Source organism: Gobio gobio (assembly GCF_949357685.1).
Source record: "Gobio gobio genome assembly, chromosome: 22".
Lineage (NCBI taxonomy): Eukaryota > Metazoa > Chordata > Actinopteri > Cypriniformes > Gobionidae > Gobio > Gobio gobio.
In genome coordinates, this window is record NC_137118.1 from 46,043,460 (window position 1) to 46,069,771 (window position 26,312).

A 26,312-nucleotide genomic window follows, 5' to 3' on the forward strand; every position below is an offset into this window, starting at 1 on the left:
ATGATTTTTATTTATTTAAATAGCATTTTTAATAATGTAATAAAATATAATATTTCATTATCACTGATCTTGATTCCAATTTGGTTCATTAACAAATCAAGAAGCAATTTTTTTGTTTTTGTTTTTGAAGTTAAAAAATACTTAAGCGTTACTTATTTTAATGTTTCTTTTTGTTGTTTATGCATCTACATGTTGGCACATGATCATCCAGTCAGTACAGAACTTTAGGTCTTTGTGTTTGATAAACCAGACCCGTTTGAGAATAAGGGTGATATCAAATCTCTTTCTCTCCTCACAGGCCAATGAGCTGCTTCAGAGCTCCAGACAGATCCAGAGCAAGCTGGAGAAGGAGCGGACGCTGAAGGAATCCCTCCGCCTCTATCAGCAGATCAGCCATCACACAGACCTGCCTCTCGTCTGCTCGCAGTACCGGCAAGGTGAGCAAGGTCTTTATAAAGATCGGTCAGTAGCTCTTCATTTATAGGAAACTGACCCCTCTCTGCTCCCGCTCAGTGCGTTTCTATGAGGGAGTGGTGGAGCTGTGTCTCACAGCCGCTGATAAAAAAGACCCTCAGAAACTGGGGCCGCACTTCTACAGGAACGGAGAACCAGAGGAGGACTCCACCGGCCAGCTGGCCTTCCAGGAGAGGTCGGTACACACACACACACACACACATCATTTTAGTGAAGCACCGATCATGATTTTACATTCCGATACAGATTTTTTTTTTTTCAAGAAAACTGGCCGATACCGATTATTTTATTTATTTATTTTTTTACACAATAAAAGAATGAAAGTATACATGAACAAGATGTTTATTTGGTATTTAACAGGCTAAATTGGCTTTTGGCTAATGAAAACAAGTCCGCAATCTGAAATTAACAGGAAATTGAATTGGAATTTAAAAGGCTGAAAGGTGAAATTAAAGGCAACAACTGCATATTCTGCAATCCAAACAAAGATGTTACTTAAATCAGCATTTGTTTTTAAATTCAGTGTAAAGAAAAAAAAGTCTTTACCAGTGAAATTAAATAAAACCAAAGTATATAATTGTTCCAAAATGTTAAATCAAATAATGTTTAGTGCAACGAAAAAAACTAAGATGCTACAGCAGGTGCTTTTTAAATCAAATTAAGTCAATGTAATTTTAAGGTAAAATAAAAGGTAACACTTTAGAATAATAGTCATTAGTTAACATTAGTTAATGTATTAACTAACATAAACTAACCATGAGCAGTACATTTGTTACTGTATTTGTTCATCTTTGTTAACGTTAGTTAATATAAACATCACAGTGCATTAACTAATGTTAACAAGATTTGAATAATGCATTAGTAAATGTTGAAATTAACATTAACAAAGATTAATAAACGCTTCATAACTGCAGTTCATTATTAGTTAATGTTAACTAATGTAGTTAACTAATGTTAATGACCATTATTCTAAAGTGTTACCAAATAAAGATGATCATCCTATAGGCTACAGAACTGATAGTATTTCATTTCTAAAGTGCAGCATGTTCTTCTTTAGGCTACAAAAAGAAGTCTAACTTTGTCACAAGTTAGTCTGTTTCGTTCTCATCCGATCCAACGCGTGAGAAGCTGAGCTGAACAAACACTCACATCTACACTAGAGCAGGGCGGAGAGGGAAGCTCGCGCAACTTCAGCTCGCGCAACTTCATCTCGCGCAACTTCATCTCGTCTCTTCCCTCAGTTCTCCAGTTTCCGTTTGTAACACAAAAGTGACATGTTCGCGAATGATTGCAATATAGGCGTATGTGCACGCGGACGCACTTCCAGATAAATCGGCAGAAAAATACAAAGAAAACCTGGTTCTGGTTTTTGGCCGGTCAACCGGTGCATCCCTACATCATTTAGGATCCTAAGGTGCTCATGGGGGAGTTGCAGGTTTGAATCCGGTCATAAATTATGTTTTTTTTTGTCCAGGCTGTCCTGTTATAAATGCATCACGGACACCATGCAGGAGTTGGTGAACCAGAGTAAAGCAGCCCCTCAGTCTCCCAGCGTCCCTAAACAACCCGGACCGCCCGTCATGACCTCTGACCCCAACATGCTGAGCAATGAGGACGCTGCCGCCCATGTGAGTTACATGACACCTGCTTGAACTTCATGTGCCTGTTTGATGCAGTGTTATTTTAATGTCTCTATTAAAGTACTTATTCGTATTTTGAATGGGCTTTTATTTTATATTTTCAGTTTAAGTTTTAGAAAATAGAAATAGAAAATTGTATTGTTTTTCTATTTAGCCTTAATTTATTTAGTTAGAAATGTAAGCATTTTTTATTGCAGTTTTTACTTTACATTTCTAATTTTTGTTTTAGTAATTTTATTACCAAGGTTTTTATAGTTAACTCAAACTGAAACTAAATAAATAAATAACCTTGAAAAACGAAATAAAATCTAAAAGTAAAAGAAAAAATAAAAGACCAATGTGCACCAAAAGAGCCTAACAGACAATTTGAAAATTTTCAATTTGAAATTGAACGCGAAATAAACAAACAAAACTATAATAAACTTATGCAGTACTTTAACTTATTTTCAACTAATTTTATTTTTCTTTTCTAATTTGCGTTGGAAGTTTTAGCTTTAGTTTTTAATATACACATTTTTTAATTAGCTTAATTTTGTCGTTTTATGTATTTATTTTAGATTTTCACTATCTATTTTTGTTTTTCTTTTAACTTTTTATTTGCTTTTAATTGTTTTTAATTAAATGTATTTATTTTATTTAGTTTGATCTACTTTAGCTTTTAGGGCTGTAATCTCCCAGTCGATTAGTCGATTATTAGTCGATACGTTCTGGCTCGACCAAAATTCTGATTGGTCGATTTTTTTTGCCGCGTTCATTTCATTCGTTTTGCTGCGTTCATTTCATCAGTTTTGCCGCGCCGCGTTCATTTGATCAGGTGGAAAGCACTAATTGCTAATGGGGGTGTTTTCAGAGCAGCCCTGTTTCACAGGTATCAGTCTGCCTTCAGAACACCCCCATTGTTTCCACTTCTTTTGGATTAGCCCAACCCACTGGAGAAGAGACCGATTGAAGAAGGCTAGTTTTCTTGTATATTATTTATTTAATTGTGAGAGCGTTTTTTCTGCTCTTGATCTGGCTTGTTTAATAAATATTCCTTTTTTATTAAAGTGGACGTGCCTTTTGTGTTTAAGAGTAAAAGCTTTAAGTTAATAGTCTATTCGTGTCTCAGCCGCGAAGCTGAGCTCAGCTGAGCTCCTGTTCGAGCTGCACAGAGCGGCTGAAATTATAGTGTCTGTCAATTATAATACATATGACAAAAACAATTGTCTAAATTATGTTGCATATTCCTCAAAAGTTCTTGTGATATCTAGTTGACAACACTACTATATTTTCGGAAGTCATAGGCTATGATATTGCGCAGGTGCACGTGATGTAACGCTGTCAGAGCCGACAGACTCGTGTGTCAGACTCATTTCAGTGCAAAATAATCAGGTCAAAAACAATTTAATATTCTGCAAATAGCCTACTATTTTTTTATGTTTATTTCTAATTAATTTAGGCAGACAACAAGGCTACCAAGTACTGCGCACAGTGTGCAGCTTATTCATTTAACGTTTTTTTTCCTAACGTCATTTTAGTCGAAAATTTCAGGACTTCAGTCGACCAAGATTTTCTTTGGTTGATTACAGCCCTATTAGCTTTAGTGTTTTTATTTGAATATCTTTTTATTGTTTATTAAATGAAATTATAAAAAATAAAAAAATAAAATAAAACTAACAGACTTGGTAAAATAAATTAAATTTGAATTTGAAAACTAAATCAAATCAAAACTAAATTAACTAAAACTAATAACCTTATTTAGTGCTTCAACTTATTTTTGTTTAAGTTTTAGCTTATATTTAGATTTCAATTTACATATTAATTTAGGTATCTTATTTATTTTAGGTTTAATGTATTTATTTTTGTTTTTATTTTTCCCTTTAATTAAAATGTTTAGTTATTTATAGGGATGCACCGAATCCAGGGTTCGGGTTCGGATTCGGCCGAATATTGGGCTTTTTGACTGGGTTCGGTTTCTGCCGAACCTCAGAATTTATTTCCACCGAACCCGAACCCTAGGCTTGCACTATGCGCGCCCCGCTGGTCGAACGTAATGACGCCGCTGTTGAAAGTGAAAATGGAACTCATGAACAGAAAATGTGGCATTATACTTTAAGTCAAAAGAAGGCGATTCAAGTTGAGCTACGCGTTCAATTTGCAATGCCGATTTGTCTCGTGATGACAAGGACCCTAAACAACAGCCGCTGTTAAAACATTTGCATATGAAACATCCGAGAGAATACCAGTTGTGCATGAAGGAATCTACAGACAGCAGCCAAAAAGTATTTTATTTTACCGTGCAAACAGCCTATAGATCTATAGATCAGATAAAATATAAATAAAATTAATAAAATATATATACTTAAATAATTACCAAATTAAGATGACAAAACGAAAATACACTGAATCCGTTAGCTTTGAAGAACCGGAATTAGGTAAATAGGTAGATAATATACTAGGCCTATATATCTTTACGTATATAGCATACTATTCTCTTAAAACCATAATTTCGTTATTTTTATTAACCCAAATAATGATTCATCCGCTAGGTTGCACGTGAGGGGGAAAAAATAGGTTCCTTCCACTTAAGAGTTGAGCTCTTTTTATTTTAACCCTTTAACTGTCAGCCCCCTTTTTGAGAATACACATGAAAATGCACTATCCAAACTTAAAGGGCTGTAATTCAAGAATGCTTTGGAATATAGACCAAAGTTTGGTCTCGTTTTAAAGACGACATTCTGCAGATTATTGCTGAAGTGAAAGCAATTCAAAATATGAAAGTATGAAATAGTTATGGAAGTTTAAATTTACTGTAAATGAAAAATACTGTACTAAATATTTTTTATTTCATATAAAATATATATTTTACAAAAAAGAATTTACTCTAAAATTACTATAAAATCAAAGCCATATGTCTAACCAATTTGTGTTCCAAATTTGAAGTTGATATCACAAAAATTGAAGTCCCCATGAGATTTTGTTTAGGGTGCTGTACCAAAAATAGCCACCGGGTGTCATTCAAATTCCATTTATTGTTGTTTTGATGCATTTTCCTGTAAATTTCTGTCCAAATATTACTTCCATCACAAAACAGTCACCAAATATGGACCCTTGAGACTCAGACCTTTCCGACAATATGCGTTTTGTCAAGATTGGAAAAGATTTTGAATATAAAGTAGTTAAAATAATTGTTGTAATATGAAACATGACAGCGCCCACTAGGGGAGGAGCCCACTAGAATAATTTAGAGTAACGTTTCCATGGCAACACAATGTCCGATTTCAAAACGGTTTTCACAGGATGAATTTTGAGTTTGTAAACTTTCAAATGATACCTAATGTGATAATTACTTAAATATATGATATGAAAAAAAGGGGATAAAAAAAAAGAGCACCAGGCGTCCCACCTGTGGGACGTGACAGTTAAGAGGTTAATAGGCTATATCTCTTTACATAAATACTATTTTCTACTTTAAAAAAAAAAATAACTTCGTTATTTTACTAACCCAGTGTTTTGTATGTGAATGCTGTTTCACGTGAATATTACCACAGGAGTGAAGCACAAAGCTTTGTTTAGCCTAGAAAGGAAATAATGGTCAGAGAGCACTTTTTCATTCTGTTTTGCAATCTGGATCTGGTCACTCGATTTTCCGTGAATTTTAACAATAGGCCTAGTCCATTTTATCCCAATGGACATGGACATCTCGTTTCTTTTCCCAACTCTTCACTCGCGTCGCACCCTTTCGCAGGGGATTATAAACGTTTCTTCCTTTCGTTTGCTCATAATTAAGTCTATTATAACTATTCACATCCTTTACTGTGGGAAAGTATAAAAAACACTGTAAGACGAATACCTTTTTACTTCAAATTTTATTTAACACAGTTTGTTCTTGTTATTAAACTTGTTAAGGCGCGTCAAGTTTGGTTTATTTGAATAGCGCATTTCACACACACGCCGGTGATTTTAGTTTCGTTTTCTCTGGCAGTGAATAATCACATTGCCTAAATGTCTTGACCCTGTGGAAGATAAAATCCGCTCTTCAGACCTTTTACAACAAGTGTTGCTTTGCAACATCAGTAGAACATATGAAGACGAAGATATTCGAGAAGGTGTCTATTCAGTGTCCCATTCCTCTCAAAGCGCAGAGCGGTAGGCTATATGACGCATCTTTGCGGGGAAATAGTATGAATCAAATATTTTTCTAACTAATATTTAATTTTCATATATTCTTGAGGTTACCATTATTTACTGAAAATCGTTTTTGTTTTATAGGCTGTGTTGTTTCACTGACGGAAGTGCTAAAATAAACACGCATGCTTATGGATGTTTCAGCCTCAAATGATTTCAAAGTGTAGGCTATATAGGCTATCTGGCATAGACTACAGTATTTAAAATCGCATATGCATTAGTTACATTCTCAATTTAATTTACAGAGCAATTCCTGCTAAGTTTATAGTTTAACTAATACTATAGAAGTGGATTAGTGTGTGTCGCAGACTCGCAACGGGGGCGTGGCATCACGATGGTGGCGCTCCATCTTGATGTCGGCACAACCCTAGCGCGCGTCTCCTGCTCTCCGTTGGGGGACGACTCGGGGTAATTTTTCTATAAACCATCATGAAATAGCGGCGAGAAGAACATACACGACAATGTTTCCTTTAGTAAACTTGACCAAAACTGGTCAATAGCATCCCTACACTGCTGTGGACGTTGTTAACTTCATTAATGTGTTTACTGTGATAATTGACTGCGGACGGGAGTAGGATTCGGTATTCGGTTTCGGATTCGGCCGAATCTTAACCAGTGGATTCGGTATTCGGCCGAACCCCAAAAATCTGGATTCGGTGCATCCCTAGTTATTTATTTAATTCAGTTTATTTATTACTAGTGCTGTCAATCAATTAAAAATAATTAACTAATTAATCGCAAATTTTTTTCTGTAATTAATCGCGATTAAAACATTTCACCTGCTATTTGTTTTAGTTAATTTTCAGCTTTATTTCAATGAAAGAAAATGATGTTTTAGATGAACGAGCAGTAACTGATCCTGACTCTTCTCTCAGTTTGAGCAGATGCTGGGTCTCGCTCAGAGATCTCAAGACGAGCTTTTCCACATCGCTCTCTATAACTGGCTCATTCAGGCCGATCTGACCGACAAACTTCTGGAGGTACGACAAATTAGTTATATCACACAGATGAAGGTGTCTTTGCTGTAAGTGTTAAGGACCCTTTCTCCTCCGGTCCAGGTGAATTCTCCATACCTCGAGGATCATTTGATGCACATGATCAAACAGGACCAGAGTAAAGTGCGGAACATGGACCTTCTGTGGCGATACTACGAGAAGAACAGAAGCTTTGGCAAAGCGGCACATGTGCTGGCGCGACTGGCAGACATGCACAGGTAACATGCTGGTTAGCCCCGCCCACTGGAATCTAATTGGTTCAAAATCCCTCCATTTTAAATATTGATATTTCTGTTTTTTTATGTTTATATGAGTCCTCAAAGGTTCAGTTTGCCTCACCCTGGTACTCTGTGGTTAATGTTGTTTCTGTGTGTGTGTGTGTGTGTGTGTGTGTGTGTGTGTGTGTGTGTGTGTGTGTGTGTGTGTGTGTGTTTGTGTGTAGCACCGAGATCTCTCTGAAGCAGCGTTTGGAGTACATCTCGAGGGCCATCCTCTCGGCCAAGAGCTCATCCTGTGTGTCTTCACTGGGAGCCGATGGAGAGTTTCTGCATGAACTGGAGGAGAAGATGGAGGTAATGACACACGAGCAGCTGATGACCTGAATGACTTCTGTGAATGAGCCATTTGTGTAAAAAAATCTAAATGTTATTGTTTTGATTTAAAGCGCCAGAGTGTTTGTAGGACGGCACGGTATCAATTTGATAAGAAGAAATATTAAATAAAATGTTAAACAAAATAAGAAATATTTTGGGTTTCCGTGGGTCTTAAAGTCTTATTTTGACCTTCCACAGTTTAAGACCTTAAACATCTTCAAAGTTTAATATCATGGCATTGAATTAGGGTTCTACGATTTCTGTGATGCAGAAAATGTGGACAGAATTGCAGAATCCATTCATAAATATGGAATTTAATGTATAATGTCACAGAATTTGTCAAATTTTGGATGAATAAATCAAAAGTAGGTCAGTTCACCTTAAGGGACAGTTCACCCAAAAATGAAAATGGTCATCATTTATTCGCCCTAATGTCATTCCAAACCCGTAAGACTTTCCTTCATCATATAAAGCCATCGAGTCTCTTCAGAGAATGTGGATTAAAGCGCTCAATCCGTATGGATTAGTGTTACGATCTTTTTATGAACTTTATGAAGCGTCAGTGGAAGTTTCATAGACTGTCAATGGAGAGACCCAAATCAGATTTCATAAAAAATATCTTCATTTGTGTTCAGAAGATGAACGAAAGTCAGTTTAACTGAATGTAACCATTAAAGCAGAGTCCAGAAAAATGTGTAAAATAAATACAACAGATTTCATAAGGCCTTAAATTGATTTGCATGCTCTGCAAAAAAAAAATGTCTAGCTCAAGTTTAAAACATCCTTAAATCAAGATGCATGCAAAAATGAAGAAATTAAGTCTTGTTTTCTGAGAAATTGAACAAAATTAAGTGAGTTTGTGCTTAAAACAACAACAAATATCTGTCATTGGGTATGAAAATTACTTGCATTTGAGTTTATTTTTATGAACACATTGGCTTGTTTCAATCATAAACTCACTTTCACAGATTTTTTATCTCAAACTTTTAAGCAATTTTTTGTAAAATGAATTAAAAAGTTATGGAGATCTGTTTGAAATTGTATTTTCAGACTCTGAAGTGTCACTAATACAGCTCATTGTGTGCTTAGACATTTACATTAAGAGAACAAATTGACGTGTGATGTTCCCTTCATTTATTCTTTAAATTCTCTTTAATTGGTCTTAAAAAGGTCTTATATTTACCTGCAGAAACCCTGAAGATTGCAACTGTAACACTGTACTGTAAAATTAAAAATGGATATTTAAGAAATCTAATAATATTTAAAGAAATATTATTCAAATTTTAAAATTGTATTGTTTAATTTAGGGATACCCGATATATCATCCACCATATCGGTATCGGCCCGATAAGAGAATTCATCTGATATATGTGCTTGAAATATGATTGGAATCACTTCAAAAAAGGAAAATACAGTTCAGAGCAACATGTGCAGCTCAAGTCTGTCATATAGACTGCATAACATTATAATGAGAACATCATAATTGTGTGTTTGGGACATGGCTTTAATGCTGAGACTTTTGTTTTTGTAATCAGGCTCTCAAATATTGCATAAAAATGTGATTTAGATTTATCAGCCAATATATCGGTTATCGGCTTTCAAATATAACGAGTTATCGGTATCGCCCAAAATGTTCATATCAGTGCATCCCTAGTTTAATTTCTTAATTTTCAAATGTATATAAATCTGATACTACATATAGACACAATAGATTGCTTTTTGTAGGAGCTCAGCACACAAGCGACAGACGTGTTTATTTGTAAGTGTTCCTCTAGTTAAATAGTTTTTGATACTTGTGCAAAATTGATTCTCAGGCCCCAGCGAGGATCGAACTCGCGACCCCTGGTTTACAAGACCAGTGCTCTAACCACTGAGCTATGGAGCCAGACCTGTTCTAGAACCGTCCTCATCACCATTTGAACAGTACAAAAGCACTTCAGAGGGTGTGTCCAGCATTTCCCTCTAGCTTTGATTGTTTCAAGTTTAGGAGGATTGACAGATGACTCATTTCTATCTGCATAACTTTGTTTGGCCAATCCTAGCACACATATACAGTCAAAAAGAAAGGACACCCTATTGAACTCTATGGTTTTATGAATCAGGACATTATAAAAGATTATCTGGTCTTAAAATTATGTAAATACAACCCCAGATGAACAACACATGACATTACATCATGTCATTTTTTATTCAAATCGTCTTTATCAAACAAACACAATGATTAATCTCTCATCCCCCCCGCAAGTGATTGGAATATTTTTTTTATTAACGTTACTTGGCCCGCCCGATCGATGAATATAACCGCGAACCGTACACACACACATGCGCGCGCCCTTCAAATATCGAGTCAAGAGAGTGAACAACGCACATCAAGACGGTAATGAACCAACAACACCACAAATAAAGTATTCTCCAGCCTCTGGCAGCGTGCTGATGTATGTTCACTTAGACACGTACACATAATCCATAGACATCAAACGATCTGTAACAATACAATCACATATAAAAAACATGTTTTACTCACATTAGTGTGTTGCTTCCTTTGTTCATGTAATCTCGTCCTGTCTGCAAATCCAGTCTCTTGTTTACAAACGAATCCGTGGTTAAATGAAGGAACAAACACTCAATGTCTTGCTCACATGAGCTGGATATTCATTAAAAATAAAGTTCATCCATGCATTCATAATATTGGAATCCGAGTTAAGCTTATGTGGTATGTTTACTGGTTAGAAATTCGATGTTGTTTAGCTCTATGCTGCTCTTAGCTGTCATGTTAGTGGCACGAGTTGGTGGGCGGGGCTACAGAATCAGGCGTTGTTCTTCTTCTGTTGAGGCGGTGCTTCACTACACTCTCACGTCATAGCCGGCACATCCTGAGATCGAGCGTTTTCTGGGCCTGGTGTCAATAAAAGCTTTTCTTTGACTAACAAGGATTATTTAGCTCTGAAACTTACAGGATATTCTTATATTACCATGACCTTTTATATATCAAAAGCTCAAGGGAAAGTTGATTTCTCAATTCATCACCCCTTTAAAAAGGTTTTAAATTTACTTTCATAAAACCTGCAGAAACCCTAAATATTTCAACTAAAACTGTACTGTAAAATTAAAAATAGATTTTTAAGAAATCTAATAATAATATTTTTAAAAATAGATTTTTAACATTTCAAAATTGTATTGTTTAACTTTGGGATACCCGATATATCGTCCACCATATCGGTATCGGCCAATAAATGTTCATTCTTAATGTCGGCCCGATGAGAGAATTCGTCCGATATACTAAAGCGGATAAATAATGTATTATTTCCTTCAGCTGAGACACTTCAGATGCTCACTGTTCATCATGATGGGTTTGAATTGATTGAAATATGATTGTAATCACTTCAGAAGAGGAAAATACAGTTCAGAGCATCATAAGCAGCTCAAGTCTGTCATATAGACGACATAACATTATCATGAGAACATCATAATTGTGTGTTTGGGACATGGCTTTAATGCTGAGACTTTTGATTTTGTAATCAGGCTCTAAAATATTATATAAAAATTTGGATTTAAATTTATCGGCCAATATATCGGTTATCGACTTTCAAATATAAAGAATTATCTGTTATCGGTATCGGCCGCAATTTTCATCCCTAGTTTAATTTCTTAATTTTCAAATGTTGTATATAAATATACTACATATAGACACAATAGATTGCTTTTGGTAGGAGCTCAGCACACAAGTGAGTTAAATAGTTTTTGATACTTGTACAAAATTGATTCTCAGGCCCCAGCGAGGATCGAACTCGCGACCCCTGGTTTACAAGACCAGTGCTCTAACCACTGAGCTATGGAGCCAGACCTGTTCTAGAACCGTCCTCATCACCATTTGAACAGTACAAAAGCACTTCAGAGGGTGTGTCCAGCATTTCCCTCTAGCTTTGATTGTTTCAAGTTTAGGAGGATTGACAGATGACTCATTTCTATCTGCATAACGTTGTTTGGCCAATCCTAGCTCACATATACAGTGAAAAAGAAAGGACACCCTATTGAACTCTATGGTTTTATGAATCAGGACATTATAAAAGATTATCTGGTCTTAAAATTATGTAAATACAACCCCAGATGAACAACACATGACATTACATCGTCATTTTTTTATTCAAATCGTCTTTATCAAACAAACACAATGATTAATCTCTCATCCCCCCCGCAAGTGATTGGAATATTTTTTTTATTAACGTTACTTGGCCCGCCCGATCGATGAATATAACCGCAAACCGTACACACACACATCCGCGCGCCCTTCAAATATCGAGTCAAGAGAGTGAACAACGCACATCAAGACGGTAATGAACCAACAACACCACAAATAAAGTATTCTCCAGCCTCTGACAGCGTGCTGATGTATGTTCACTTAGACACGTACACATAATCCATAGACATCAAACGATCTGTAACAATACAATACTATCACATATAAAAAACATGTTTTACTCACATTAGTGTGTTGCTTCCATTGTTCATGTAATCTCGTCCTGTCTGCAAATCCAGTCTCTTGTTTACAAACGAATCCGTGGTTAAATGAAGGAACAAACACTCAATGTCTTGCTCACATGAGCTGGATATTCATTAAAAATAAAGTTCATCCATGCATTCATAATATTGGAATCCGAGTTAAGCTTATGTGGTATGTTTACTGGTTAGAAATTCGATGTTGTTTAGCTCTATGCTGCTCTTAGCTGTCATGTTAGTGGCACGAGTTGGTGGGCGGGGCTACAGAATCAGGCGTTGTTCTTCTTCTGTTAAGGCAGTGCTTCACTACACTCTCACGTCATAGCCGGCACATCCTGAGATCGAGCGTTTTCTGGGCCTGGTGTCAATAAAAGCTTTTCTTTGACTAACAAGGATTATTTAGCTCTGAAACTTACAGGATATTCTTATATTACCATGACCTTTTATATATCAAAAGCTCAAGGGAAAGTTGATTTCTCAATTCATCACCTCTTTAAAAAGGTTTTAAATTTACTTTCATAAAACCTGCAGAAACCCTAAATATTTCAACTAAAACTGTACTGTAAAATTAAAAATAGATTTTTAAGAAATCTAATAATAATATTTTTAAAAATATATTTTTAACATTTCAAAATTGTATTGTTTAACTTTGGGATACCCGATATATCGTCCACCATATCGGTATCGGCCAATAAATGTTCATTCTTAAAGGGTTAGTTCACCCAAAAATGAAAATTCTGTCATTAATTACTCACCCTCATGTCGTTGGACACCCGTAAGTCCTCCGTTCATATTCGGAACACAAATGGAGATATTTTAGTTGAAAGCTGATGGCTGAGAAAGGCTTCAGATAGGCCTCCATTGGCATTCAGTACACTTATACTCCCAAGATCCATGAAAGGCACTTAAAACGTCGTTACAAAGTCTATCTCACCACAGCGGCTCTACAATAATCTTACGATGCGACGACAATAGTTTTTGTGCGCAAAAAAAAATCTAAATAACGCCTTTATCCAACTTGTTCTCGACTTCCGTGTGTGTCTCCACGACGCATGCGCGAGAATATGACGCAGATCCGGCGTTCGGACACATGACCCAGAAGAGATTTGTTTACAAGCAGAGGAAGACGCGCGTATCTCAGCTGTTGGATTCTACATTGATCGTGCTTTAGGTCTCGGTGTAGTTCTCAAAATGGGGCTAAAGTGTGCATTTCATCGATTCCCGAACACCGGCGCTACGTCATATTCGCACGCATGCGTCGTGGAGACACACACGGAAGTCGAGAACAAGTTGGATAAAGGTGTTATTTTGATTTTTTTTTGCGCACAAAAACTATTGTCGTCGCATTGTATGATTATTGTAGAGCCGCTGTGGTGAGATAGACTTTGTAACGACGTTTTAAGTGCCTTTCATGGATCTTGGAAGTGTCAATGTACTGAATGCCAATGGAGGCCTATCTGAAGCCTTTCTCAGCATCAGATTTCAACTAAAATATCTTCATTTGTGTTCCGAATATGAACGGAGGACTTACGGGTGTCCAACGACATGAGGGTGAGTAATTAATGACAGAATTTTCATTTTTGGGTGAACTAACCCTTTAATGTTATCATTATCGGCCCGATGAGAGAATTCGTCCTATATACTAAAGCGGATAAATAATGTATTATTTCCTTCAGCTGAGACACTTCAGATGCTCACTGTTCATCATGATGGGTTTGAATTGATTGAAATATGATTGTAATCACTTCAGAAGAGGAAAATACAGTTCAGAGCATCATAAGCAGCTCAAATCTGTCATATAGACGACATAACATTATCATGAGAACATCATAATTGTGTGTTTGGGACATGGCTTTAATGCTGAGACTTTTGATTTTGTAATCAGGCTCTAAAATATTATATAAAAATTTTGATTTAAATTTATCGGCCAATATATCGGTTATCGACTTTCAAATATAAAGAATTATCAATTATCGGTATCGGCCGCAATTTTCATCCCTAGTTTAATTTCTTAATTTTCAAATGTTGTATATCAATCTGATACTACATATAGACACAATAGATTGCTTTTTGTAGGAGCTCAGCACACAAGCGACAGACGTGTTGATTTGTAAGTGTTCCTCTAGTTAAATAGTTTTTGATACTTGTGCAAAATTGATTCTCAGGCCCCAGCGAGGATCGAACTCGCGACCCCTGGTTTACAAGACCAGTGCTCTAACCACTGAGCTATGGAGCCAGACCTGTTCTAGAACCGTCCTCATCACTATTTGAACAGTACAAAAGCACTTCAGAGGGTGTGTCCAGCATTTCCCTCTAGCTTTGATTGTTTCAAGTTTAGGAGGATTGACAGATGACTCATTTCTATCTGCATAACGTTGTTTGGCCAATCCTAGCTCACATATACAGTGAAAAAGAAAGGACACCCTATTGAACTCTATGGTTTTATGAATCAGGACATTATAAAAGATTATCTGGTCTTAAAATTATGTAAATACAACCCCAGATGAACAACACATGACATTACATCGTCATTTTTTTATTCAAATCGTCTTTATCAAACAAACACAATGATTAATCTCTCATCCCCCCCGCAAGTGATTGGAATATTTTTTTTATTAACGTTACTTGGCCCGCCCGATCGATGAATATAACCACAAACCGTACACACACACATCCGCGCGCCCTTCAAATATCGAGTCAAGAGAGTGAACAACGCACATCAAGACGGTAATGAACCAACAACACCACAAATAAAGTATTCTCCAGCCTCTGACAGCGTGCTGATGTATGTTCACTTAGACACGTACACATAATCCATAGACATCAAACGATCTGTAACAATACAATACTATCACATATAAAAAACATGTTTTACTCACATTAGTGTGTTGCTTCCATTGTTCATGTAATCTCGTCCTGTCTGCAAATCCAGTCTCTTGTTTACAAACGAATCCGTGGTTAAATGAAGGAACAAACACTCAATGTCTTGCTCACATGAGCTGGATATTCATTAAAAATAAAGTTCATCCATGCATTCATAATATTGGAATCCGAGTTAAGCTTATGTGGTATGTTTACTGGTTAGAAATTCGATGTTGTTTAGCTCTATGCTGCTCTTAGCTGTCATGTTAGTGGCACGAGTTGGTGGGCGGGGCTACAGAATCAGGCGTTGTTCTTCTTCTGTTGAGGCGGTGCTTCACTACACTCTCACGTCATAGCCGGCACATCCTGAGATTGAGCGTTTTCTGGGCCTGGTGTCAATAAAAGCTTTTCTTTGACTAACAAGGATTATTTAGCTCTGAAACTTACAGGATATTCTTATATTACCATGACCTTTTATATATCAAAAGCTCAAGGGAAAGTTGATTTCTCAATTCATCACCCCTTTAAAAAGGTTTTAAATTTACTTTCATAAAACCTGCAGAAACCCTAAATATTTCAACTAAAACTGTACTGTAAAATTAAAAATAGATTTTTAAGAAATCTAATAATAATATTTTTAAAAATATATTTTTAACATTTCAAAATTGTATTGTTTAACTTTGGGATACCCGATATATCGTCCACCATATCGGTATCGGCCAATAAATGTTCATTCTTAATGTCGGCCCGATGAGAGAATTCGTCCGATATACTAAAGCGGATAAATAATGTATTATTTCCTTCAGCTGAGACACTTCAGATGCTCACTGTTCATCATGATGGGTTTGAATTGATTGAAATATGATTGTAATCACTTCAGAAGAGGAAAATACAGTTCAGAGCATCATAAGCAGCTCAAGTCTGTCATATAGACGACATAACATTATCATGAGAACATCATAATTGTGTGTTTGGGACATGGCTTTAATGCTGAGACTTTTGATTTTTTAATCAGGCTCTAAAATATTATATAAAAATTTGGATTTAAATTTATCGGCCAATATATCGGTTATCGACTTTCAAATATAAAGAATGATCTGTTATCGGTATCGGCCGCAATTTTCATCCCTAGTTTAATTTCTTAATTTTCAAATGTTGTATATAAATCTGATACTACATATAGACACAATAGATTGCTTTTGGTAGGAGCTCAGCACACAAGTGAGTTAAATAGTTTTTGATACTTGTACAAAATTGATTCTCAGGCCCCAGCGAGGATCGAACTCGCGACCCCTGGTTTACAAGACCAGTGCTCTAACCACTGAGCTATGGAGCCAGACCTGTTCTAGAACCGTCCTCATCACCATTTGAACAGTACAAAAGCACTTCAGAGGGTGTGTCCAGCATTTCCCTCTAGCTTTGATTGTTTCAAGTTTAGGAGGAATGACAGATGACTCATTTCTATCTGCATAACTTTGTTTGGCCAATCCTAGCTCACATATACAGTGAAAAAGAAAGGACACCCTATTGAACTCTATGGTTTTATGAATCAGGACATTATAAAAGATGGCTTCAGCAAGTGTGATCACCTCTATAAAAGCAGAAGTATTGTCAGTTTGCTGGTATGGAGCCTTCAGGTGTTTGTTAACATAATGCCAAGGAGGAAAGACATCAGCAATGATCTTAGACAAGTAATTGACCTATTGTTAAGCCCCTCCCCCTGAACACAGATGAGCCAATAGCAGTTGAGTATTAGTTGCTCTGGGACCGGCATATCTTTAGGTTTCAGTGCCATAGAGAAACATTGGAAGATCCTAAGCTCTCATCGGTTTGATGGTGTTTATGCTACAAAAATGTTAAAACGATGTGTCTGGGGCACCGTAAAGGTCAATTAGGGTTAGGAAGGGTTATACGTAGCCTGGATGCCAGCCGAACTTAGCCCCGCCCACAACATATTTACTCGGGCAGTTCGGTCTGGACTTGATCGGTAGAGAAGTAATTATTCCCGAACAGAAACTGTTCTGTTACGAACTTTTAAAGGTCTAGGGTTGGAACGTAACATTTAGATCTTAATAATGCTTACATGGAGCGGGCAGCAGAAAAGACCAGACACGCAGTGAAATAAGGCCAATTGATTTATTGGTGCATCAAGCCGAAGCCACTAATATGTATTAGGGATGCGCGGTATACCGGTACTGGAAAAATACCGGTATATATTTTATTTAAAACGGTACGATATCATGATTTTGCTCATTTCGGTATATGCTGCTGTTCCTAAGTTCACCGCTAGGTGGCAGCGCGCTACCCAAACTGACGTGAAACCGGCAAATGTGGCAACAGAACAAGATGAATACAGCAGTTGAATCTCACTCAACACGCACAAAGCTCATTAATAAAGAGAGTAGACGTGAAATTTGGAATTACTTTGCTTATAAAACTGCTGAAGAACCATCCAACCTTGCCAAGCATCGTCACTTAATTAAAGAGATCGACAGGTGAGTGCATCATTCTAACGATCTAATTTAGACATTTTTCTTTTAACACTGATTAACGCACATACATAAGATCGTATTGTTTAAATATAAAGAAATCTCCAGCGTTCGTTTCAACCAGTGATGTTTAGACCTCATAATATTTGCACGCATACTATTGCACTATTTACATCCGCGAAAGACATAACCAACTGTGTTTATGTGACTACTCACTAAAGATTGACATTTTTGACATAATTTTGTGTGTATTTGACTGAGGAAAAACAACTTAATTTGGAATGCGCAAGCTCTTTAGGCGTGTGTGTGTGTGTGTGTGTGTGTGTGTTTGTTGTTGGCATGAGCGGAAAGAAAACTCTCTTAAAGAGCTCTCATCCCATATGTGTTACGAAATGCTATAAAATCGCTTGCATGTTCAAATTGGCGAGATTTAAAAAGACGTGGGCAGGGATTTCCGTCAGTTGTCCCGCAAGTGTTGAATCTGAGCGCGCAAATTGCTTTTATAGTGCAGGTGCGATGAGGTGTAATGCTGAAATTACTTACAAAAAAGTTTCCAAATGACTGATTGATGTGACAATCTTTGTTGATTAATTTAATAATTAACATTTGCGGTAATTTCCCGCTTCATAAACCCAAAACTTGCGAGAGTGAGTAAAATTATGCGCAATACCCGCATCAAAATTCAGACCCTGTATGGTATCGATTTAATATCGGTACTTCGGTATTAGATTGTGGTACCGTACCGAAGACAAAATTGTGGTATCGAGCCATCCCTAATATGTATATGCGTGCGCTATATTACAATGAATGCAGTAAGAAAATATAAAGGGAAATAAGCTGAATGGGGAAAGAGGAACTAGGGCGGCGCCAAATCAAAGAAAAGAAGAAAACCAACAATTCATAAACTAAGTTCCCCAAAACCCTCTAAACTTACTAACCAAAGAAAAATGAAATCTTCGGCGCATCTGACGCCATAACTAAACCTACTCTACATAAGAACAAAAATACAAAAGGGGCGCTCACCTCTTACCTGGTGTGTATAAGATTTGATAACTGCGGGCAGTATGTATGTCGCGCGACCTGCTTACCTGTTCTCTAATTCCCCAGAAGGTAATAAATTACTCTCACATCTCACATAGTGCAAAAATCAAGTGGTAGATTCACACGCTGTGACCAATGAAATTGTCAGGGCGGGCTTTAGACGATGATGGACAGATGATCAACAGTAACGTAATCATCCACGTCATCAAAGGCGCTTGGGTTGTATTTGTTCTAATCCTAAACGGAGAACTTGTTCGTATATGCGTTCACCTTTACTATTTCTCTCAGAAATGATGATGGTGTTGGTAAGTACTCTGTGTATCCTTAAATTCTTTTACAACACCGGCAAAGATCGTTTACACTCATCTTTTTCTTCTAACGTTACTTATTCCAGCATGCGGGCAGACAGGGTTGCCAAGTTTTTACAACAAAACCTGCCCAATTGCTAACGTTCCTCAAAAGTAAACTAGCCAAAAACAAGCCCAATAGCTTTCCAGGGGGGTTTCCGGGGGAAAAAAGGCATTTGGGGGGTAATATGTGTTATTTTGGCAGGGCTGCAGCTAAAATTCGCATTCCTGGGTCTTTATATCACATAATTGGGGTCGCTTCAACCCGCGGACTTGGCAACACAGTGCAGTTGAGTTCTGTTGGCATTTGACAACTAACGTTATGCGTCGCTCCGTTGCTCTGATTGGTTGTAGGTCTATCCAATTGAGGTCTTTCCTGGTTCTTTTGAAACACGCCCCATAATCACAGCCCAACGGAGCAGATCAGACTCATATTCTGACTAGAATTGAGTATGACGACGTCAGGCTAGGTTATACGGCCATTTTCAAACAATTTCAAGTCCATCATTCTACAGTGAGGAAGATTATTTATAAGTGGAAGAGAGCCGTAATGCTGTTGTGATCCTCCAGGTGGTGCGGATTCAGGTGCAGATCCAGGAAACGCTCCGCAGACAGTATTCCCAGCATCCCTCTGTGCAGGGAGCCATTACTCAGCTGGACTCTGAGCTCATGGACATCACTAAGGTAAGTGAAGATGCTTCAGTTGAGCATGTTTGGTTATGAATGTGCGCTTCCTAATCGGTATCATCATTTCTCCTCTAGCTGTATGGCGAGTTTGCGGATCACTTCCGGTTGTCGGAGTGTAAGCTGGCTATAATTCACTGCGCGGGACATTCGGATCCCATCCTGGTGCACTCGCTGTGGCAGGAGATCATCGAGAAGGGTAAAGCCTCTCCGGTTCGGGCATCTTCCTGTGTCGTGGATCAGTGTGTCTGATGACGTGTTGTGTGTTTCAGAGCTGAGCGACAGTGTGGCCATGAGCCCGGCGGACCGGATGAGAGCGATGAGCCTGAAGCTCGTGTCGCTGGGGAAGTTGTACGCTGGGACACCGCGATACTTTCCTTTAGGTAATAATTAATAATAATAATTTGTTACATTTATATAGCGCTTTTCTAGGCACTCAAAGTGCTTTACATATAGAAGGTACCGTTTGCCTTCCCAGATCAGTTTTACACTGAAGCTCAAGTGATTCATCTTTAAAGGGTTAGTTCACCCAAAAATGAAAATTTTGTCATTAATTATTCACCCTCATGTGGTTGGACACCCGTTAGACCTCCGTTCATCTTCAGACACAAATGAAGATATTTTAGTGTAAAGCTGATGCTGAGAAAGGCTTCAGATAGGCCTCCATTGGCATTCAGTACATTTACACTCACAAGACCCATAAAAGGCACTAAAAACGTCGTTACAAAGTCCATCTCACCACAGTGACTCTACAATAATTTTACGATGCGACGACAATAGTTTTTGTGCGCAAAAAAAATCTAAATAACACCTTTATCCAGCTTGTTCTTGTCTTCCGTGTGTGTCTCCACGACGCATGCGCGAGAATATGAGCAGATCCGGCGTTCGGACACATGACCCAGAAGAGATTTGTTTACAAGCAGAGGAAGACGCGCGTATCTCAGCTGTTGAATTCTACACTGATCGTGCTTTAGGTCTCGCCGTAGTTCTCAAAATGGGGCTAAAGTGAGCATTTCATGGATTCCCGAACGCCGACGCTACGTCATATTCTCGCGCATGCATCGTGGAGGCACACATGGAAGACGAGAACAAATTGGATAAAGGTGTTATTTAGATTTTTTTTGGCGCACAAAAACTATTGTCGTCGCATCGTAAGATTATTGTAGAGCCGCTGTGGTGAGATGGACTTTGTAACGACGTTTTTAGTGCCTTTTATGGGTCTTGGGAGTATAAGTGTACTGAATGCCAATGGAGGCCTATCTGAAGCCTTTCTCAGCATCAGCTTTACACTAAAATATCTTCATTTGTGTCTGAAGATGAACGGAGGTCTGACGGGTGTCCAACGACATGAGGGTGAGTAATTAATGACAGAATTTTCATTTTTGGGTGAACTAACCCTTTATCTTTATGCTGTTTTATGTGATCTTCAGATTTCCTGGTGAAGTTTCTGGAACAGGAAGTGTGCCGGTTAAACTGGGACGTGGGCTTTGTCACCTTCACCATGCAGGAAATTGGAGTTCAGCTTCCGCGGCTGCTGGAGGTCTATGACCAGCTCGTCAAGACGCGGGTACGAGAACTGAGTGATGAACTACCGCCACGTTCAGATTTGGAGCTTTTATTAGACGGGCATCTCAAACCATGAGATCATTCCAGTTTGTGCATTTTGTGTAATAATCCTCTCAAGGATTGTTTGAAGTCCCCGTGAAGCGTGACTTCACTTCAGTGTTGTGACGCATTTCCAAGTGAAACGGAAATCCCTCGCTCATAGAGACTGGCGGTTGGAGGGGAGTGGTTAACTTTTTGACCCAAAGGTCCTGAATGTGACTTCTTTTTTTTTTACGACCACTTAGACTTTTCAAATCCTGTCCCCAATTTTTTGGGGTGTTCATATACCAAGTACCAATAAAGTCACCAAGTTTCGGACCATTCTGATGAAGCTACAATTTTGTAAAATTTTTTATAAAACGCAAGATCCACTATAGTGGTAAAAATGTGCTATTGCGTGATTAAAATGCTCAATGTGTCCACCGGATGGCACCGATCTCATTTAAAAAATTGCTTTCATGAGGCCTAGGCTTGACTCTAAAATGAAATACAGCTTTAATAAAAAAATTATATATAAATATACATTTATTATATTCAATGGGAAAAAATAGGTCATAATTATTGCATAAATATTAATTATTAATCATAAAATTATCTCAACACCAAAAAAGAAAAGAAAAAATATTATTGAACAAAAATATATTTCATTGATTTTACTCAAATCTTTTTTTTATCTTAATCCCGCCCTCCAGATCATTTTTGACCCGAAGGTCCTGAGTGTCTCTCATAAATGAAGAACCCCAGAGGGTTAATGTATACTTATTTATTTCAATATGTATTATTTATTTTATTTATTGATCAATAATCCTATATAAGGATTGCTTAACGGTAGTTATATATTTATTCATAATCCTCTTTAAGAACTGCTTAAAGGTAGTTTTATTTATTTATAGTGTATATATAATAGTTATATAGTATATTTATTTAGTTTTTATTCAAATTCATTCACAGTCATTCTAAACATATATCCTGAATGGTGTGTGTTTGTAGGACCCGTGCTGGCAGCGCCTGAAGAAGCCCCTTCACCTGGTGCAGTGCATCCATGTGCTCCTGACGGGATATGTGGACGACCCCAGTCACGTGCCCACCTATGACAGGTACACATCATGTGCGCCACATCTGTCATACACTTCATACTAGGGCTGAAACGATTAGTCGACATTGTGACCTAATGAAAGCGCCTGCAATATGGCGATTTGACCGCTATGGCGCTGTAGAGCTAGAGTGTAATGCAGCCCTTATGCTGTGTTTACAGCAAGCGCGAATAGAGCGTCAAAATCGTGTCTACCGCGTCAAGTTTCACGCACAAACATCTTTAATGCATTCGCGCGTCCGCGCGAATTGGACGCGCTTAGAAATCGAGCGCTGGAAGTGAAATTGACGTGCGTTCAAGGCACTCCAGGAGAAATATGTCATAAAACACCACTCTGCCTCTTTTCATTTTCATTAAAAATATATATTAAGCATTAATAGTCACACAAATGTGGTCCAGGCAACTCCTACATTATCTTCACTGCATCTATATTTAAATATCCTTAAAATATAAAGTTATGAAACTTCTCTTTGCCCTCAGTCAAAACGATTTGGCAGACAACAAATTATAGATTCATGACACCAAAGATCGGCCGTTAGATCCACACAAGACGAACCACTACAGGCCATCAGAGCAGCGGCAGACGGCAGAAGGACTGGCCGAGGAAAGGCTGCTCTCGCCGGGGTTAATGAGCGCTGAGCACCTGCTGATCGCCTGGATCTCACAACTCCAAAAACGCAAGATAATTTTTTAAATAGGCACTCTCTTTATAAATAAACCACAGGTTTGAGCTTTAAACTACTACATTCTCACCTGAAAAAGTCTTAAAACTACATTTTGTGACACAATAGTACTATTTTTAATTTATGCAGGGTTTCTCATGACGTCACTTTACCACGTGACCGCAGCGAGCAGGCTCCTGATTGGTTAACGCGGCGCGAATTGACGGCAAAGTTCAAATTTTTCAACTCTGGCGTCAGACGCGAATTCGCTTCAAATGCGTGAATGCACAAAAAGCACCACGCGCGTGTAACGCACAAGACGCTCAATTCGCGTCATTCGTGCCGCGCGAAACGCTCCTTCCGCGCCGCGGGACCTCCAGACGTGCGTCAACGCGCCTTTCCATTGACTTAACATTGAAATCACTCGCGCCAGACGCTCAATTCGTGTTTGGTGTGAACGCAGCATTACAAATGTTGCGGTAGAAGAAAACAGCGCGAATGACGGAGTGCAAACAAATCTGAACTAGCAAGATGTGGGAAAGTTTCACAAAACTTCAAACTAAGGCTGCGTCTCAATCATCTCCCTAGGTCAGTAGTCAGGGCACTGATCAGGGATCAGCCCTTGTGTCCTGACCACTGAACCAGGAGCTGACTGAGACGTGAAGGCCAAACTTTTCACGGGAGCACAACGTGCATGATGGAGCACTTAAAGAGGAAACAACTAACTAACTAGCGGTAAATCACTTTATTAGAGAATGCAATACTACTAATAATTGTAATATTAACAATAATAATATAATTACAGTAATGTGATGATTTATTTAGCTTAGAATAAAGTTTGATCTTGGAGTCAGGACTGTTTTTATTATTATAACACTATTAAGTATTATAGTCTCATCACTTTCCTGTATTTTGTTCCATATGCATGAAGACTCACAAAAGGCGATGTTAGGAAGAATATCATGTCAGTTACTTTTTCATACTGTTAATTAAAAGGTGAATGAGAATCTGTCAGCTCAATTGTCATGTAAGAGATTAATATTATGTCATTTTGTCTGCAATGTCATTTGCAGATTCATATTTTTGTGTCCTGAAGTAAATGTCTTTTTCTGTTTTAGTTCTAAGAAAAGCAGTGGCCTATTATGAAGCTCTTAATACTGCTGCCAAGAGATGTTTACATTCAAACGTCTATTTTTTTTTGTCTGTAATGAAGCTAATTTTTGTTTATTATTATTTTTATTTTTTCAATTGAAAGAGAACTGAATATTTAAACATTGCTTTAGACCATTTGTGTGTGATTTGAGTTCTGAGAACTTGGCTCAAAGTTAATTAAAACAACCATTTCAAAAGCTGAAGTGACTTTCTTTTTTAGATATTATAGTTAGAATATGTAATTGAAAAAGCTGAATAATAGTTCAAAACTTACTGATTAGTCGTTGATGGCAATGACAATAATAGATGATTAGTCGATTAATCGTTCTGAATAATCGACAGATTAATCGATTATTAAAATAATCGTTTGTTGCAACCCTACTTCATACCCTTCTCTCTCTCTCTCTCTCTCTCTCTCGCTCTCTCTCTCTCGCTCTCTCTCTCTCTCGCTCTCTCTCGCTCTCTCTCTCGCTCTCTCTCTCGCTCTCTCTCGCTCTCTCTCTCGCTCTCTCTCGCTCTCTCTCGCTCTCTCTCGCTCTCTCTCTCTGCAGACGGAGGTTCACTAACGCGTGTCTGGATAACATCTGTGGTTATCTGGTGGAGCTGCAGTCCTTGAGTCCGAACGCCGCCCTGCAGGACATCATACGCAACTTCAAATCCCTTCAGGCCAAACTGGAGAAGCTCCATTGAGTGAAGGTTACTGACCTAACACCAGTGTTTACAGTCCTGATACTACAGCAGCTCCTCAGGCTTTATATTTACTGTGCCAGAAATAATAATGTCACTCATCCAGCCATGGACATGCTCATAGACGGCCAAAATAAACCCTTCAGGTGTGTGTTCTTTGGTTTGCGTTAGTTTTTGTGATCCTCAGTGCTCAGAATTACACATATGAGGGTGAATCTATAAATCTGGCTTTAGTTAATCATTGGTATCTGTACAGTATTTCTTCATAAACTGCCCCGTCATATTTTCTACTGCTACAACACTTCCTGGGAGTTCTGTAACATTTTTTTAATGTGTGCAAACGCTGAGGATAGAGCAGTATCTGAGGCACGTTCCCATCAGGGCTGTTTTAGGGTTTCTTCACTGAAAGGAAAGCGGAGCGGTTTGTGTGAGCAGGGCCACTGTTTTATGAGAAGGACTCATTTTTATGAAAGTCTGAATTGTTTCCAACCAGCCTTTAGTTTTGTGTAATGTGTATTGCAAATGATTTGAATATAATAAAAGGTTTTGTTTTAAATTACAATTGTGTAATTTATCATTTTAACGTACAAATTATTTACAATTATACACCGATCAGGCATAACATTATTCCTAATATTGTGCCCACATAAACTCCACTAGACCCCTGAAGGTGTGCTGTGGTATCTGGCACCAAGATGTTAGCAGCAGATCCTTTAAATCCTGTAAGTTGAGAGGTGGCGCCGCCATGGATCGGACTTGTTTGTTCAGCTCATCCCACAGATGCTCGATTGGATTGAGATCAACACCTCAAACTTGTCGTTGTGCTCCTCAAACCATTCCTGAAGCATTTGTGCTTTGTGGCGGCGCATTATCTGCTGAAAGAGCCACAGCCACAGGGAAAACCGTCTCCATGAAAGGCTGGACATGGGCTCAACAATGCTTAGGTAGGTGGAGCGTGTCAGAGTCACATCCACATGATGGAGGACCCAAGGTTTCCCTGTAGAACATTGCCCAAAGCATCACTGCCTCCGCCACGCCTTCTTCCCATAATGCACCTGGTGCCATGTGTTCTCCAGGTAAGCCACACACACACACCTGGCCATCCACTGATGTAGAAGAACACGTGATCATCAGACCAGGCCTCCTTCTTCCATTGCTCCGTGGTCCAGTTCTGATGCTCACGGGCCACTGTTGGTGCTTTGGGCGGGGTCAGGGGTCAACATGGGCACTGGTCAGCGGCTGTGCCGCCCCATACTCCACAAACTGAGCTGCTCTGTGTATTCTGACACCTTTCTATCAGAACCAGCATTAACTTCTGGAGCAG

At 38.2% G+C, this 26,312-nt stretch overlaps 1 protein-coding gene across 5 annotated transcripts in view; it reads left to right on the forward strand.

Annotated features, from left to right (window-relative positions):
- The window catches only part of nup155 (nucleoporin 155), a 64,147-nt gene extending 38,599 nt beyond the window's left edge, over positions 1-25,548 (forward strand). For 3 of the 5 annotated variants that reach the window (XM_079805428.1, XM_079805429.1, XM_079805430.1), the window contains exons 23-34: positions 299-437; positions 514-649; positions 1,949-2,102; positions 7,157-7,261; positions 7,340-7,494; positions 7,719-7,848; positions 19,676-19,789; positions 19,868-19,988; positions 20,062-20,172; positions 21,220-21,356; positions 22,385-22,491; positions 24,853-25,548. In XM_079805428.1, coding sequence (XP_079661554.1) covers positions 299-437; positions 514-649; positions 1,949-2,102; positions 7,157-7,261; positions 7,340-7,494; positions 7,719-7,848; positions 19,676-19,789; positions 19,868-19,988; positions 20,062-20,172; positions 21,220-21,356; positions 22,385-22,491; positions 24,853-24,991 — 1,548 coding nt within the window. In that variant the 3' untranslated portion in view covers positions 24,992-25,548. The remainder of the gene's footprint in view (positions 1-298; positions 438-513; positions 650-1,948; positions 2,103-7,156; positions 7,262-7,339; positions 7,495-7,718; positions 7,849-19,675; positions 19,790-19,867; positions 19,989-20,061; positions 20,173-21,219; positions 21,357-22,384; positions 22,492-24,852) is intronic. The other 2 variants (XM_079805431.1, XM_079805432.1) reach the window with 1 other exon arrangement.
- The last annotated feature ends 764 nt before the right edge of the window (positions 25,549-26,312 follow it).